This window comes from Myiozetetes cayanensis, unplaced genomic scaffold, assembly GCF_022539395.1.
Source record: "Myiozetetes cayanensis isolate MyiCay16 unplaced genomic scaffold, myiCay2020 scf9, whole genome shotgun sequence".
In the NCBI taxonomy this organism is placed as follows: Eukaryota; Metazoa; Chordata; class Aves; order Passeriformes; family Tyrannidae; genus Myiozetetes; species Myiozetetes cayanensis.
The window spans coordinates 26,266,061-26,282,547 of NW_026088185.1; the positions used below are offsets into that span (position 1 = coordinate 26,266,061).

A 16,487-nucleotide genomic window follows, 5' to 3' on the forward strand; every position below is an offset into this window, starting at 1 on the left:
TTGTGATCAACATTGAAAGCGGGAGGCTTTTTGTTTTTTTATTTCTGTACCAAATGTCTTCCTGGATGTGTAAGTTCATCCTTGCTGTTGCAATGTAAATTACTCATATGTATCTGAATCACACAGTTTTCATACCCTTCCTGAAGGTATGAAGCGTAAAAGGAACTAAGAACACTGATAGTGAAGGAACTAAGTCACTCAGTTCTGGTTTCTGCCGTTTGCCCTAATAACTTGTGAACATCACAGTGATTAATTGCAGCCATATTATTTTTTAAAAAGTAGATGCTTGTAGAGGTTAAGCACCATGAGGAGCTGGTCAAGGAATGTCAAAATAACATTGGAAAACATCATGTTTAATACAGCTGAATGTTTTCTATTGTAGCAGGAGGGTTGATTCTTGGATGAGAGAGGGGGGAAATGTTTGAGAAGTGTGGGGACAAGGCTGCAGTTACTCTCTGTGACCTCCTGTATTGGTTTCTATTTTTATAAAATGAGAAAGTATTCTTCCAAGCTGGGTGTCGTTAAAGTGCTTAAAGATCCTCTGCTGCAAAATGCAACCATCTGATGATTAATGACTGCTCTCGTCATGCTATGTCGAGTCCTTCTCCAAGTTTCGGGCTGCTTAGGTCATTCTGAGAGTGGGAAGAGAAACTTCATGAGCAGTTTCTTCTGATAAGACTGCAGTCTCCTGATCTGCACCTAGGTGTGGCACTGTTGTTAGTCTCCACAGCAAGCTATGGCATTTCTGAAACTCTACACTTCAGTGTTGCTAATTGAAATGCATCATGAAAGATGTATGTTGTTCCATTCTTCTGTGTTAACTCAACACAGGGGAAGGTACTGCCCAGAAGGCATTCCTTAGTATTTCTGTTAAATGTGGACTATTCTCTGGTAGCTTCCACATTCCTTGAATTGAGAAGGGACAAAGTGGGGAACAGACAAGGAACAGCTTGTTCAGTGCTGATGTTATGATATTTTAAATAAAATAGTTCTAAAGAGTCACTGAAGTAGATACAGAAATCTGTTTGAATTGTCAGCTTGCCAGATTGGATAGTTATTGTCCAGACCATAAATCAGCAGATTAATGAATCGTAGGAGATTGGAACCTTTTTTTAGATTAGAAGTCTGGGGAAGAAGTTTGCTTTGCATGATTTATAATGCATAGTTATTGTATAAGGTATAATGCTTTTAAGTCTCTTGAAAATGCGAAATGTCTCTTGCAGATTCAGAAATCATCAAGAATAGAGATATTTAATTTATCAAATACAATAAATATTTAATAATATAAAATTACTATTAATGCTGTGTTGAGCTGCTGTGCACATAAATTTGAATTGCTGCTTTTAAGTCCATTAGAGTCCATTCTGTATGCAGAAGAAACTCGTTAATTTTTGTGATAAATTTTGTGATGTGAAGCTTCAAAGTTCTAGTTATGGGACAAACATAGTATCTACAGCATGTTGGTGAACTCTAAACAATGTCATATTTGCTGGGACTTAAACTAAAACTATATAATTTTTGCTTTAAACGTGCCCCACTTTACTGCTGAATTAGGAAGGCTTTTTAAGCCAAACTAGTTAAGGAAAGGAAGAGGAAAAACCAGATGAGTTACAGATAAACTACAGCTTGAACAAATAAAAAAATAATGTACTACCCTCAGTTACCTAGAATGAGACAGCTGACCTAAAGCATATGTTATTCAGTTTTCTTTGTGAGAACAGTTAAATACTTTGAAAATGTCTTTGTTAGTGTTCATGTTTCTTTCTGAAAATCTTTACAGTTCTATCAGTCTGCAAAAGCAGTTCGTTGATCTGACTCAGTTTTAAATTGTTTTTGTCTTTCAGTACTGCAAACAATGCTGTTATCAGCCAAACTAATGGATCACAAGTAAGGACTCGCTCTTTCATTAGTTTTAAAGGTAGTTTTATTGTGTTTCAACGGATGTGAGAATTTTGTTATTTGCTCTTAAAATACAGCTATTGACCAATTGAAAGTTAAAACAGTTAACTACTAAATTGCATGCCAAGAAATGACTGCTAATTGACAAGCAAGATAATTGGTTAATTTAGCTGAGTAAGGAAGATACTCCATGCCCCAGTACTCTAGAAATGGCACTATTTATAAATACAGATTTTCATAAGTACACAAAGTACTTTTGTGTGAGAGTTGTTGTTATCCAAAACACGTTAATTTTATATGGTAATTAAAATTTATAAAAAAAGGTGGAAGTGTAGTTCTTTAGCACCTGTATTGTTCCTGGTGATAGTGTTTTTTCTCTGAAAGAGGGGAATGCATCTATAAATTAAAGAATATGTTGTTAGCAAAAATTCTTTGTTTTCTGAAATTGAGAAGGAAATCAGAGATACCTGTCTACTCAGTACTTGTACACAGAATATCCCGTTTCACTGAAAAGGGATGATGTTAGTGTAAAGTAACTCTGTGTATCAGAAAAAACAGGACTGGGAGTTTGTAAAGACAGTATCTTGCTTTCTGGAGCATTTCAAATAAAGAGTGCACCAGAAAGGGTCCCATATTGGTGGAAACAAGATTTTGGGTTGTTTTAATATTAAAATACTCAATCTTCACTGATAGATTGCTGCTCTGCCCAGCCTTTTGCCTTCTGTGCAAAAGGAGTATTTTTTTTTCAGGAGCTGGTATGCTTGAAATGGCAGAACAAAGATCTGCAACTCAAAGGTGCCAGTCATTATTGCACAGTTTCCTACAGAAAGAGAGCATTAGTGCATGAATTTAAAAAGGACACAGCAGGCCAGAGCTCTTTATTGGAATTTTTGAGCAGCCTTGGATTCACTATGATCCCAGTACTGCGTGCAGTACTGGAAAAGACTGGGTGTAGGTGTCCAGTGCCATGGAAGTAAGAGAAGACAATGTCCTTGCTTTAGTTTTGTGCATAAGAGGAAGTGGTGATATGTTTTGTCCTCTTTAATGTGTCATTGCGTCATTAGTATGTATATAATAACTTGTTTGTGTTCTGTCTCCAAAGAGCTGGAATGCAAAACCAAACCTACCTGTCCTAACAGCGGTTCCTTCTGCCCCAGTCTTAGTGGAAATAGAAAATCTCCCCAGGAGCCCAGGAGCCAACCAGCAAGACAAGAAGTGGTATGTTCTGCTTAGCTGGGAAGTGGATTTTGTTTGCTTATGCATGATTCAAGTAGCTGTTCCTTCATCTGTACTTAAGTAAGCTGCTCTCCTTGTATCTTTATCAAGTTAGTGATCATGCAGCTGAGTTTTTCCAATGAATTATGTGTGGCTTAGTCATTGCCAACTAAAAGAAAATTTCTTCAGGGGCTGAAGTAGCATTTTCAAGTCTTGAAGAAAGCTGTGTCCTTCTCATTTGCCACAATACCCTTTGTGACACTTTGCTTGGTATCTTGGGCCCAGGGGCTTACCTTGATCCTTAGGATAACACAGAATCTTGTAAGCTGGTATCCTTGTGAATCATCTTTTGAACCTTTTGAAATAGGTGACTTTTCTCATGATCTTGGGAAGAATGGGAGCTTGAGGAAAATGACACAAGCTGAAGATAAGAGCTTTGATTTAATGTAATCAGCGTATTTGTTTTATGGATTGGATGCATCTCAAAACGAGGATGATTTGTTTGAAGATAGATAAATGTACATATCATTTTAACTTTTCGTAAACCAATTCTATGTTACAAAACTATTTTCAAACTGAAACTGACATATATCAACCCAGTTCTTGTGCACATGTCATCTTAACTTCAGCTTCTTGTGCCTTCAGAGGCAATATGGCTTATCCTAGAAGGATAATTCTGGCTTTTGCCAGACTCATCAGGAGCAGTAACAGTGGAATGGAGTGACACAAAAGCTCTTATCCTAAGCAGTTTCAGCCCTCAAAAGAAAAAGTCTTTCTGCCGTTGTCAGGCGTATGAACCTGCTTTGCTTCAGTATCTCTTAAAAGTAGATGATATCTGTTTAGTCTAACAGTGCAATGACAAATATATTTTAATTTCATAAACCGTACTCATTTAAAGACTTTTAGTACTATTGCTTTTGGATGATAAGGGGCATGGTAATTCTGCTCTGAGTTGCATTTTATTGAAATTTCAATCAGAACATATGATCAATGCTGTTTTTCTTTCTTTTGCCCTTGATTTATCTAGTATCTGAACTCTGTGCTTGTCTATGGTGGGATCCTGTTGATCGCTCGATTCCTTCCGTGGTGGTGGGTGAAAGGTGGTGGTCTCTTTATTCTTCAGCATTCTCAGTATGGTTTTATTTTTGTTCTTTTGGCCTAATTGCAAGATGAGTGCTAGAAACCTTTATTTCCTTTGGTGGAAATGTTTGACTCTTGCTCCAAGCAGCTCTCCACGGTTATATGGCTGGTGCTACTGTTCCTGCTCGTATTTGCAAGGCTACTGTTGCTTATTGAAACCTCACTGCTTTTGTTCTGAAGCAGAGAGGGCTCTATAGCCAATCTGTTTCAGTTTTGGGTTTGGTACACCTGTTTTAGGATTAAGAGCTTGAACCTGTCTGTCATAACATTGTCAAGGCATCTAAGCATACGTGCCAGCTGCTGCAGGATGTAGCCTTTGTATAGAAGAGTGGGAATGAATGTGAAGTGCACCTGCATGTAACCCAAAACAGTGTGTTGTGAAGAAGACAAGCTTCTTGGCAATCGATGCATTTTAATTGAGAGTGCAGTGCTTGTACTGCGAACGTGTTATGTTTCTTTGAGCCGTATCATTATTATTGAAAGTAGTTGTCTTCTGGTTTTAGTGTGTTCACTGGAAACAGTACTGCCTATAATAAAGGGCAAATCCAACTGTAGGAAGAATACAACAGTTTGGAGCTGAGTCAGCAATTGAGCTACACTCTGGTGTCCTAGATGGGAAGTGGGATTAGGTTAATGTAATTGCCAGAACATACCTATTTATTACCAGGGGCTGTGACTTGGCTATTGCACCTGCAAGGTTTTCTGGGCGCTGCTAACAAGGTCTCCTTCCAACTACTACTGTCTTTAATTGGCCTGTTTCTGCATGAGTTATCGTTACTTTCTGTCAGAAAAATAGTCTTCTTTTAGAGAGAGCTTGCCAATAATTGTTGAGAACACCAAAATCTTTTGGACTGTGGACTTGGTAGATAGTTGGATTGAAGGAGCTTAGAAGTAAGGTCCTGACCTCATGGATTTCTCTGCTCTGCTTGGCAGATGCCTGTACTGGCTACCTGGCAGCTTAGATCCCTCCTAATGTCAATGTTTCCTTTAATTTAAAATGTTAATGCTGCAGCTGCCAACAACAATTGTGCCAGATTGCAGAAAGTACTTGGCCAGTGAGAAAGGATTTTAGTGTGGGATTTTTAGTTTTATTTTTGTTTTTGGTTTTTTTTTTTACTTTGCTCCATTCCTGTATAATTGTCAGTACATGAAAGCTGTACTGGTCTGCAGGATCTGAAAGTGTTCTGGAATATTGGCTGCAAGTCTGGGAAGCCTAAAACATGAACTGTATCATTCTAAGTTTAGTCTTTTTTCAAGAAGCTCTTTCTGTGCCAAGACAGGACAGGAGACAAAAGTTTGATATTTTCATCTTTCTTGTGGAGTAAGTTGGGGATTTTTTTTTTTTTCTTTTTTTTTTTTGAGCTGCTGGTGGATGTAGCTTTCCCTTAATTGCATACAGTGAAAGAGATGGGAAAATAATGTAAAAACTGTTGAGGATTGGAGCCCTCAGTATGTACAGGTCACTCCCTTGGCATATTTCACAAAAAACCAAAATTTTGAATCTACCCATGGGTGACCTTTAAATAAAACCTGTCTCTTTTCTAAAGGAGGACTATCCTGAACATTAATCATTTACCACTGTTGAGAATCCTGCATGCTTTCCTGCTTCCCTGCCTTAACACTGTGATCTTCCAGCTCACGCTCTGGCTGCTTGGCTGTTCTGGAACATGAGAAGGTGGAATTTGAGCTGAAGGCTGTCCAACCCCTCTATGTGAACAGCAACAATCATTCCACTTTGTTTGGATTTGGCTCATTAAGTAGAGTCTTTTACATCAAACTGAAGAAACACCTTTGTTTTAGGAATGTCCTTGCTTCAATAGTTTATGAAGTGCTTTATTCAAAGCACTTTTTTGATACCTGGCTGTACCTTCACATCAGTGTCTCCTAAAACATACCAGTGAAGGATCCTAATGCTGCACAGACAACAGATAACATCTGTTATCTGTTACTCTGATCATTGCCCACTTTTAAAGTATTTTAAAATTCAGCTGTTTCAGTAAATTGCCTATCCTTGCTACTTTGGAGATGCTTGTGCCTAAAGCCTTCCAGTTTTCTAGCTAAGGGCTCCTGCATAAAAATATTTTTCAAAACACTGTTTAAAGTGGTGAGTGTTCTCCCTTACTCTTTTTTTCTAACTTTTGGAGGACTTTATTCTAACTGTGCATGGCATTTCTGTGGGTTTGATTTTGGTAATTCAGAATTTTAAAATTTACAAACCATTATGCCTTCACATGCAAAATTAGAAAGCAAGATCTCAGTTTGTATTGTGACCTTTTGTAAAATGGTCCTTTTCCAACTAAATTTTTTTACGTTAATCCAAGTCATAGCGGCAGTCAACTTCTTCTTCAGTAGTATTAGTCCCTTAGTCACCTAAATTGTGAATTATTTGTGTTTGCTCTACTTTTTTTTTCGTGCGTAGTAACACTCATTTTTCTGAGTTTCTATTTTCTTCTCCTTTTTTTTCTTTGAAACTTGCATTATAATCTGCGCTTTCCAGTGACATTGAAAACTGGTATTGCTTATAGGTGTTGGTTTCGGGTGTACATTTAGACCTGCCACTTAAACTTGTTTTCTGCAAACAAAACATGCTGTATACTTGGGAGGCTTGTTCCTCCATCGTGTTACTTCCTCCTTCTGTAAAACGCACACAGCTCTTACTCAGTTTTGTGAAGCGCTTTGAAATATGAAGAGCTCTTCATTTGGTAAGTGTAGGCAATGTACACATGAGAGAGCTTAACTGGTCGTTTCAGACTTGTGCAAAAATGTGCGTGATACTGTGCAGAAAAGGGGTTTATTTGGCAGTGTCCTCATGTGCACGTACATTGCATGTCTCCTCCTTCAGCGGTTCCCTCCCGGCAATGCCCTTCTTTCCTCGCCTTTTCGCACCGATCGTCTCATCTTTACCTTTCCTTTACTCTTCCACCCTCTTCCTCCTCCGTGCCCATTTACTAATTGTGCCCCCTCCCGCTCCCCAACACTCCAGGCCCTTTGACGCTGCCGACCGTTGTCTCCGTGGTGGAAGCGCGTGGGACGCGTGGGCCCCGCCGAGGAGCGGCGTGGACGGACGGTGCCCCGCGTTCGTCCACGAGCGCAATGCGAAGAACGCGGGGATGCACAGCAGTGCTGGTGCCTATGCTGTCCAAACCACCATGACCAGCCTCTGAGATGGGGGCCTTGCTGGAGCTTGGGACTGCTTCCCAGCAGAGCCTGGGAAATTGCCTCTTGAGCTGTCTCTGAGATAAGAACAACGGACCCAGGGCTGACTGTAGAGGGAGGGCAAAGCTTTATGACAAAAGCTCTGCATATTGTACTGTTGGTATTTAGGCTTCAAAGAAAAAAGAGCGTGTAGACCAGAAGCCACACGTCACTCTTACATTAGAAACAATATATATCTATCTATATTTATATCTAGATAGATCCTTTAAATTATGTTATGGTTTTCCTTAAGCTTGAAAGATTTACTTTTTTTTTTTAGCTGGGTTGATCTTTGAAAGCCATGCAGGAAGTCACATTTGTTAAAAAACTATACATGAATCTAGTGGGTTATAATGTGGTTTCAAAAATCTAAGAGAAGCAGGATGTTACTGCCCCTCCTTTTGAACCATGGTCATGTGAAAATATCTAAGGTACGTGCTTGATCTGAAAACTAACCTTTTTATTTTTTTTTTTCCCAATAAGACCTCTTCCTGAAACAGATTGTTTGAAAATGAAATAGAATTATTTTCATTTTTTAAGAATAAAATTATCAAAATTCCCAAGAAGGCAAAGAGTAATCCTTTATCTTTCAAAAAAATTTTCTTTTTGCTGCTGTTCTTCAGTTGAAAAGAAAGAGAAATATTTCCTGACAGACACCAGTTCAACCATATGATTCACGGGGTTAATTTTTAAGTCAGAGGTTAAGACTCCAGCTTCATGGCTCATTGGTGTCCTTGGGGGCCTTTAACAACATGAAAAACAGACCTTTACCCTTGAACACACTGTGTTTTCATGTGTTTTCTGAAGTTAGCTACTTTTAAAATGCAATATTCTTCACCTGTTATAAAGAAAAAAGGATGAAAAGCTGTAGTAGAGGGCTTTTGAAATTCATTTATATTTGATTTTTAGGAAAAAGAAGGTGTTTGAATGATTTTCAAATTGTTTCACTATGTTTCAAATTGTCACAGAGCCCAGAAATATTGTTTCCAGATATTCAGCCCAGAAGAACCAAGAAATAAAGTGTCAACCAGGAAATAGCTTAATATTACCTGAGATACTTTGGCCTCCTCACCCCTGCATCTGACAGGGGGAAGGAGATTGATAATGAAAAGTCTATTTTACAACTCTGCTTAAAAAAAAAAAAGAGATGTGCAAGCTGTATATTAAAGATCTGTGAGGTCTACCAAGGTGATAGGAGTAATCTGTTGTGCTGTTTTTAGTTTTAGATTTTGCATGGTGGATGTTGTAAACTTCTGGAGTGAAGCAAACTCGTGTGTTCCTTTATTATTTATAACGTTGCATAAGAATATGAAAATGAAAACAGGTGTTTTAACTTAACAATATCATAAAATGTCTGTGTAGTTGAAGGAGAAGAAACCACTAATTTGAATGGAATAATTTGGGATGCTTTTGTGTTTAAAATGCAAGAACACTGTTGCAATAACAAGTCACTGTTTTATTGCAGTTTTAAGTTCAGATGTGCTTTTGTAGAGTCAGGCCACTGCAAGTAGTGGCAGACTTCTCAGATATCAGAGAAGTTTTGTGAGGCTGCCAAAGAATTAAAGAGTAGTGGAGGCTGGAAGGTGCCTCCAGAGATAATTAGTCCACGGCCATGCCAAGAGCAGGTTTGAGTGGAGCAGGTTGCTTAGGACCATGCCAGCCAGGTTTTCAGTATCTACAATGATGGAGACTTCACACCTTCCATGAGAGACGTGTTTCACCAACCTCATAGGAAGAAAAGTTGGGGTTTTTTTCTTTTGTTTAAACGGAGTTTCCTGTATTTCAGTTTGTGCCCATCGCCTCTTGTCCTTTCTTTGGCCTCCCTTGAGAAGAGTTTTACTGTTGTCTTTACTCCCTCCATCAGCTTTTTATAAACATTGGTGAGATCCTCCTGAGTTTTCACTTCCCCAGGCTGAGAATCCCAGCTTTCTCAACCTCTCCTCCTATCTCAGGTGCTCCATCCCCTTTGTTATCTTTGTGACCCTTTGCTGCTCTCCCCCCAGTATGTCTGTGTCTCTCTTGCCCTGGGAAGCCCAGAGCTGGGCACAGCACTGTGGGGTGTCTGCCCAGTGCTGAGCAGAGGGCTGGTGACCCTCCTGATGGTCATGGACTGCCCTGGGATTAATCGTAAGTTCGGTAATTAAAGCTGTGACAAAGGTTTTTGTAGTAGATTTTTTGCATGACAGATTCAGCCCTGGTTGCCTAAAGTCCATCTACCTTTAGGATTAAGTTGTTTCAGTGGGGTATACCTTGCATGCTTTTGTACCCGTGGCTGTGAATCTTGGATACAACCTGAGGGTAGATTTTCCTCTGTGCTAGGCTTATTTTGGTGTGCCTTCATTGACTTTAGGAGAATTACTCTCTTAGTATCCATTAGGGTGAGTGACAGCTCTCAGTAGCAGATGCTGATCCCAACAGCACCAAGCTGCATTTTTACAGGCACAGGTCACATGCTCCAGGAATTGCAATGAGGAAGCACGTGGATGTCTTTCTAAACAGTGTGGTGGTGATATTCTTTTTGCTTTGTTTGGTATCCCTGAAGGTCCTGCAGTCAGCACCTTTTCCCAAGGGTCGTTTCTATCCTTTGCTGTAGTTGTTCACTTGCACTTTTGTCAGTATTTGGAATTATCTTCAAACAAATGGAAGACAGCAGAAGTCTTGGAATGTGGTACTTGCTTGATTAGAAACTGAATGTGTGTGAGCTGTCTCTGTTTGTCAGATCTTACATCCCAGGATTTTTCCTTTTGCTTTCTATACTTTATTGGGAAAAGAAAGCTCTTTTTTTTTCCTGAATATTTTGTGTTTTCATTTAGGAAAAACCTCTGAAAAGGTTTAAATTCACTACTCTTCTTCAGGTACAACATTGGATGCACCAAAATTAAGAAAATTAACAAAGAATTTCATAATGTTGTACTACCTTGCAGAGTTTGTGTCAGAGACTTTTCTGTGTCACTACTAGTTTGAAAAAATAAATGAGCTTGCATGGTACTCCATGCTGTTTGAAATTAGATGGTTTTCAAGAGAATTAAGTCTTTTGTAGCAGACTCAGTTAGTGTATTTGGAAGATTGTATTTCATAAACCAGCATGAAGTATGGTTTTGCTTTTCAACTAGGAAATTAAAACCACACCAGTTGTAACTGGCAGCTTTCTCAGTCACATTATACATTGAATGCTGTGTGGTACATACTAATATCAATATATTTGTTAGGAAAAAAGAAGAGAGAATGGAGTAGCTACTCCCTTAACTGTGTGAAATCCCTGAGCATATAATGACTTCTGTGTGATTTATTACTGGGTTGACAAACCTTTCCATGTACTACAACCCTTCATTATTCCTATATGCATAATTATTTATGTGGCATGAACTCCTGGTATCTTTTATCAGCATTTCCCCTCAGAGTATTTCTTAAAATATGCTGGTGGAAGTTGATTCTGAAGACACAAAGCCTGTCACTTACTGCTGTGCAAAGTTCAAAATATCCCCTGGTATGTGTGTAAATACAGGAATGTGGAAAGTTAATGCCCTTTTCATGGTTGAGAAGGGCAAGCTGACTGTTGTAAAGTCCTACTTTTCCTAGGCAGCCTTTGGCTATTTCCTTTATGATTGGTGGGACAGTTCATCAGTGTGTTTGTAAGAGATGTCAGAAATTCTGTGCAGTGATGCAAGTAGTATCTTGTGCTTTTTATTTCCCTAGTTTGGTCATTTATGAAGCCAGCATGGTAGTCCTCCTGCAGGTGCTCTGAAAAGGGTGAGAGTCTGGGTGGCCTCCAATGATTTGATGGTGTTTGGAGAACTCCACTTTTGTGCCTGCAAATTCCAGTGGCTGAGGGTCTCCCTAGTATGACTTTCCTCTTGTTGACTGCGTATCTCAGGGTAGCTGAGTAGGTGTTTCAGTGGGTCTGAAGGCAAGATGGGGTCAATTCCTACTTGAATCTTGGCCTAGGAGGCTTCCCTGAGTCCACCTAAAAGTCATTTAGTTTCCCTGAGGCCCTGTCATGATGCAGGGGTGAAGCTGCAGGGTCTCATCCAAGTTGTCCTTGTACCCCAGCCAGTTCTCCGTCCCATGGCACAAATGGCAATAAGTTTTTGTACAAACTTTGGTCACTTCAGTGTAAGCAGGTTTTGGAACATGAGTGTGCCATTTTAATGTGTTGTCACATTTTAAGACTGCCCTGATCTATAATGGGCAAGTTTTTGAATCAACTCTCTTGTCTGTCTAGTAAATATTGCAGTTGTCATGAGGAGGAAAAGGCTGGTATAATTATCCTAGCAGTTTTCTAGTAAAGATAAATCTCATTTTTCACTCATTTCCTCTCCTCTGTGCTACAATGCTAAGAAAAGAATTAGAAGATTTAAGCACAAAGAAGTGTTACTGATGCTCTACATCATGTCTCTGATGTAGAGTTCATGGGAACTTATTCCAAGTTTCTTCAACACATGGTGTCAGCACCTCTCTGTGCTGCAGGCAAAATCTGAGCTTTTATAATGGTTGTCATATTAAACAACTGGGAGGATATTTACAGAAAACTGTCAGAAAATAGGAAGAAAATTGTGCATTATTGGCACTAAAATGATGATATTCTGTAATCTGTTTCAGAGCTATATATTTAACATTGGAAAGATTCTTTTGGGTGCTTGAGCTGGAGGGGGAGAGTTTTTTCCTGGAGCCTCTAGTGGCAACAGGGCACTGCTTCCAGATTCCAGGGTCTGGAGAGAGGCATGGGGCATTAAACTGGTAGTGGTAGGGGAGAAACTGGTCTAAACTATGCAGTAGGAAGCATCTCTTGTCTGTGCTAAAGGGTAAGTTCTATTGTGGGTGCTAGCTTGATGTCATCGTTCTCATATTTGGGGTAGGACTTTCAAAAGTGATAGATTTCTCTTCTTAAACTAATATTGCAGCAGGTAATTGTTGACTGAAATGGGCAATAATCAAGCTGCAGTTGTGTGCACAGGCCGCGTCTGATTAAGCTTCATGTTCTGCAGCAGTTGTTCCTCTGTTTGTTAGTTGGCTGTTAGGAGAGCTTTAGCTGCTCCCAAACTTGGAAGGGATGTATGAGATTCCTGAATGCTGGCACAACATCATAATATAATTTTTCTTTTCATAATTGTTTCTCTTTGTTCATTGGAAGTACAGCTTGTAGGGCAAAATAAAAAGGAGACATTTCCGTCAGACGGCAAAGGAGGTGAAACAAGTGATCCTGGCAGGGTACAGCGTACACGCTGTGGTTCACTTAAAATATTGTGACTGCTAAAGTTTCATTCACGTCTCTGCCGAAGTTAAAAAACTGAAACTGTTAATAGGTATGCCTGACCATAACAGTATCAATGCAGACCTGTGCAGTGCACCCTTCTGCCCTCTGTTCTGCTTGCAAGTGTTGGGTGAAGTGCTGCACAAACAACTTCTTGTGATACCAACTTCCCTCCCCCTCACTTTTCTTTTTCTCATGTAAAAATCCTAAAGGCTACCTTGAGTCTGTTAGAAAAACTACAAATGTTTGTTCCAAAACAGCGCATTTAATGGTTTAAAAACTTCCCTTCTTCTCTCTTCACTTTTTCCACTGGTGTGTGATGATGCAGTGGGCAACATAAACCTGTTTTTTTATGAAGCAACTTACACAGACATAAAATGTTCCCTTTGTTATGTTTTTTAAGCTCACTGAGAGCCAATGTCTGTTTAGTTACCTGAAACACTTTTTACAGAATGTGTCTGGTTAGCAGAAGACAGCTTGAAAAAAAGAGATTACATGTGTCAAAGCTTTTTCTTGTTACAGGAAGAGTGGTAACATGATTCTGCGTATCTCTGCCCATCTTTCTGCCTTTGCAGCATCCCTCTTGTTGATTTGCTAGACAGCACAGAGCTGCCAGAATCCTGTGTTGATGATGCCATAGGCCGTCCAGTTGTTGGCTTGGCAACAGGAGATTCAGAAGAGGCTGTTAGTTGCCCTCATCCTGGCACGAAGGAAACTGCTGCTGAGAAAGCAGACTCTGATCGTAAGCAAATTTACAGATTTTTTCGTATTATGGTGGGTGGGGTCAAAGGTGAATAGTTAGGTTGCTATGAGATTGTTTCCTTACAGAAGTGCAGAACTGTTCTAGGAAGATCCCTTAGGTTATATGCATAAGGACAGTTTTACCCACCACTGGGACAACAAAGCTTATTTACACGGACAGAGGTACATAGGAAAAGTCAGATCTTTGTTGGATCTGACTTTAGCCACAAATACAGTGAAGTGCAGCCATAAAAGCAATTAAGTCTGTGTGCTTGCTCATTCCCTGTAAGGATGGTGGGGTAGATGAACTCGCAGGAGTGCAGAGCACTGTGATTAGGTACACACACTCTGTAGGACTGAAACTTGCACTGAAGCCTGAGCAAATAGGTAGATTCTCCCATCCCTGTGCTTTTTTGCACAACTTCAAACCCACCTAATTAGTATTCAGGAAGAATGCACATTACAAGGCAAATAACTCCACGGTAACATTAGGAAGATGATATTTTTTCTGTCTTTTTCAGCATTTGAGGACACATTCCTAAAACTGAAACAGCTGGAGACAGAGCGCAGCAGCCCCGCGCCAACTGAGCGTCCCAACGTAAACATAAACATCCAGGTACTTGGGCTTCATTCCCCCAGCACAGTCACTGAGTTTTGTTCAGATCATTCTGAAAAGTCTTCCACTTGCCTTGGTCTGTTTACAGAATTTTTAAGAATATGAGTAAGTAATATTGGGTGATAGTAAAGGAAATGCAACTGCTTTATTTTGTATAAACCTATGTGTGACAGGGCAGTGAGATAAATATAGGGGGCAGAGGTGCATGTATGCAGACTGCAGCCTGGTGAACTTTTCTGAAATCAGTGGGAGTAAAAGGCATAAATGTTCTTAACTTGTCTATCTGTAGGTCACTACCTGTATGGTGTTGTGTAGTCCACCCTCTTTTTGAAAGGGGTGAGCTGCTTTCCTGGCATTTTTCAGTTGCCTTAGGTAACCCTCCCAGAAGGTTTTTTTGAGGTGTTGTTTTGAGTCAAGCTTGCTGATGATCCATCCCTCCTGTTAGGTAACCAGTCTGTACCTGCTCTCTGAAGTAGGTGTTAGTGCTCTCTGTGTTTACATAGAGAAGAGTGATGTGGTTTGATTAAGTGCTCTCAAATCCTTCTGAGCAAGTCAGGCTGCACTTTCACAGGCAGCTGAGCCAAAGTACAAGCTTCAGTGCCCTGAGCAAGGTGAAGGCACTCTTCTTGCTCCCTCCCCCACTTCCCCTCTCCTCTGTCCCTTCCAGGAATCACTGCATGTTTCAGTGAACAATGTAGCCTACAAAATGGTAAACAATATTTTTTAGCTGTCTTTGTTTTTAACTTTTTTTTAAGGTGTTGGATTTCTTTAGGTTTTGGTTTTTTTTTAAGTCTGTAAATAGTGAGTCAAATAGGTTCATAGAAGGGGTCAAGGGAATACCAGAGCCACAGTGAAAATAAGTAGTGTTGCTAGAAGGGGTGGAGAGGACAGGATCCTCCTTTACAACAGCACTGAACTCTGATAGATTTACTGGTTATCAGACAAATGCACCCAGACAGGATATTTTTCTGGGTTTTTTTAATGAACTTAAAAAAAATATGGAAATTAGATTTCCCTTACTCTGCTTTCCCCAGAATGTGATAAAGCTTTAGATGCTTTATCACATTCTGGGCAAGCAGAGAGAGTAAAACACCTGGTACTGTTATCTCTTTTTGGGCTACCCTCCCTTCCAGGGAAGCCTGAGGATTTATCTAACTTCCAGTGAAGTAGCAATGATTTTTCTTGCTCCCTCAAGAGTAAAAGGAACCAGGTGCCAAGAGAGATGTTTAGCAGTATGTGTTTGAGCTAAACCCATTCCTAAGCACTTTTTCTCCACCTTGGTGTGAGAGAAGGCTGCTGTGGGTGGTGCTGCAGGCTCTTTGGCTCATGTCCCCTTTAAGGACTGCTGTCAGGGATGCCTTGTGCACCTCTCTGCTTGGTGAGTGCATTACAAAGATTACCAGGTCTGTAAGAAGATTAGTCAGTAGCCTCTAGGTCCTGTTATGCTGAAACACCACTTCTGCATAAACTAAAACAAATTAACACAGCTTATTTAAGAATATTTTGGCCTGCTGAGCTCTACTTTAGTTCAGACAGAGAGGGGAAAAATGTAAAATTGGTTAATTGGAGAGAACAGTAGCAAAAATGTCTCAATGGTTTTTGAATTGTAGCTGATATATAATAAGCAAGCTAAGATGCCTGTAATGAGCTAATCTTACAAACAGCTGCCAATTCAGTATAGTCACAGCTATCCAGCTGCTGTCATATGAGGTGCTGAGTAACTTTAGAGGTTACAGATACTGGGGTGGTAGTAACCTGATTAGAGAGCAAGAACATTTGCATAGCAGGGAATTACATGAGGTATGGATCAGCAGTATGCCAGTGTGGTTCCTTCACTGGGCAAAAGAGACTTGAGATTTCAAGAAGGAAGTGCAAATTGTATTAAGAAAACATAAGAGTAGATCATCAGTGTTTTTTCTAGGGTAGAAGAGATTGAATAAAAATTTTCAGGCTATGATGTAGCTAACCAAGAGGTCATTTGAGAGTGGTTGTTTAAAAAAGATACACACAGATTAGATACTCTCCGCATACTTTAAATTCTCTGTGTTTCAAATTGCAAAGACATGTAGGTTACAGTAGCACCAAACGAGCACACCCTTCAGAGAGGAAGGTTAATAGTTTGGAAATGAGTCCTGAAAAAAGTCACCTAAGAATAAGAATTAAAAACACTTTGTTTCCTGCCTTTGAAGGTTGTTTTAGAAAAAAATATAAATTTCCACTTATGGTGTTTGTTACAAAATGTATTGATTTGCTCTTCTCCTGTACTTACTTTTGTTGTTAATCTATTAGTAAAAGAGGTGTTTGTGGTATCCTCTTCAGACTGAACCGCATGGAACTGCAATATAGCCACTAAAGCCTTGCAATAAGCTTAAGTCCTGTAGCTTGCTGTTACTTCAGAGGAATGCAGTGTTCTCTGAAAGTGTGTGATTA

At 39.7% G+C, this 16,487-nt stretch overlaps 1 protein-coding gene across 5 annotated transcripts in view; it reads left to right on the forward strand.

Annotated features, from left to right (window-relative positions):
* The window catches only part of EPB41L5 (erythrocyte membrane protein band 4.1 like 5), a 57,045-nt gene that overhangs the window by 27,893 nt on the left and 12,665 nt on the right, over window positions 1–16,487 (forward strand). For 4 of the 5 annotated variants that reach the window (XM_050339558.1, XM_050339557.1, XM_050339556.1 and 1 more), the window contains exons 15-18: window positions 1,845–1,887; window positions 3,002–3,117; window positions 13,276–13,442; window positions 13,963–14,057. In XM_050339558.1, the coding sequence (XP_050195515.1) occupies window positions 1,845–1,887; window positions 3,002–3,117; window positions 13,276–13,442; window positions 13,963–14,057 (421 nt within the window). The other variant, XM_050339560.1, reaches the window with a different exon arrangement.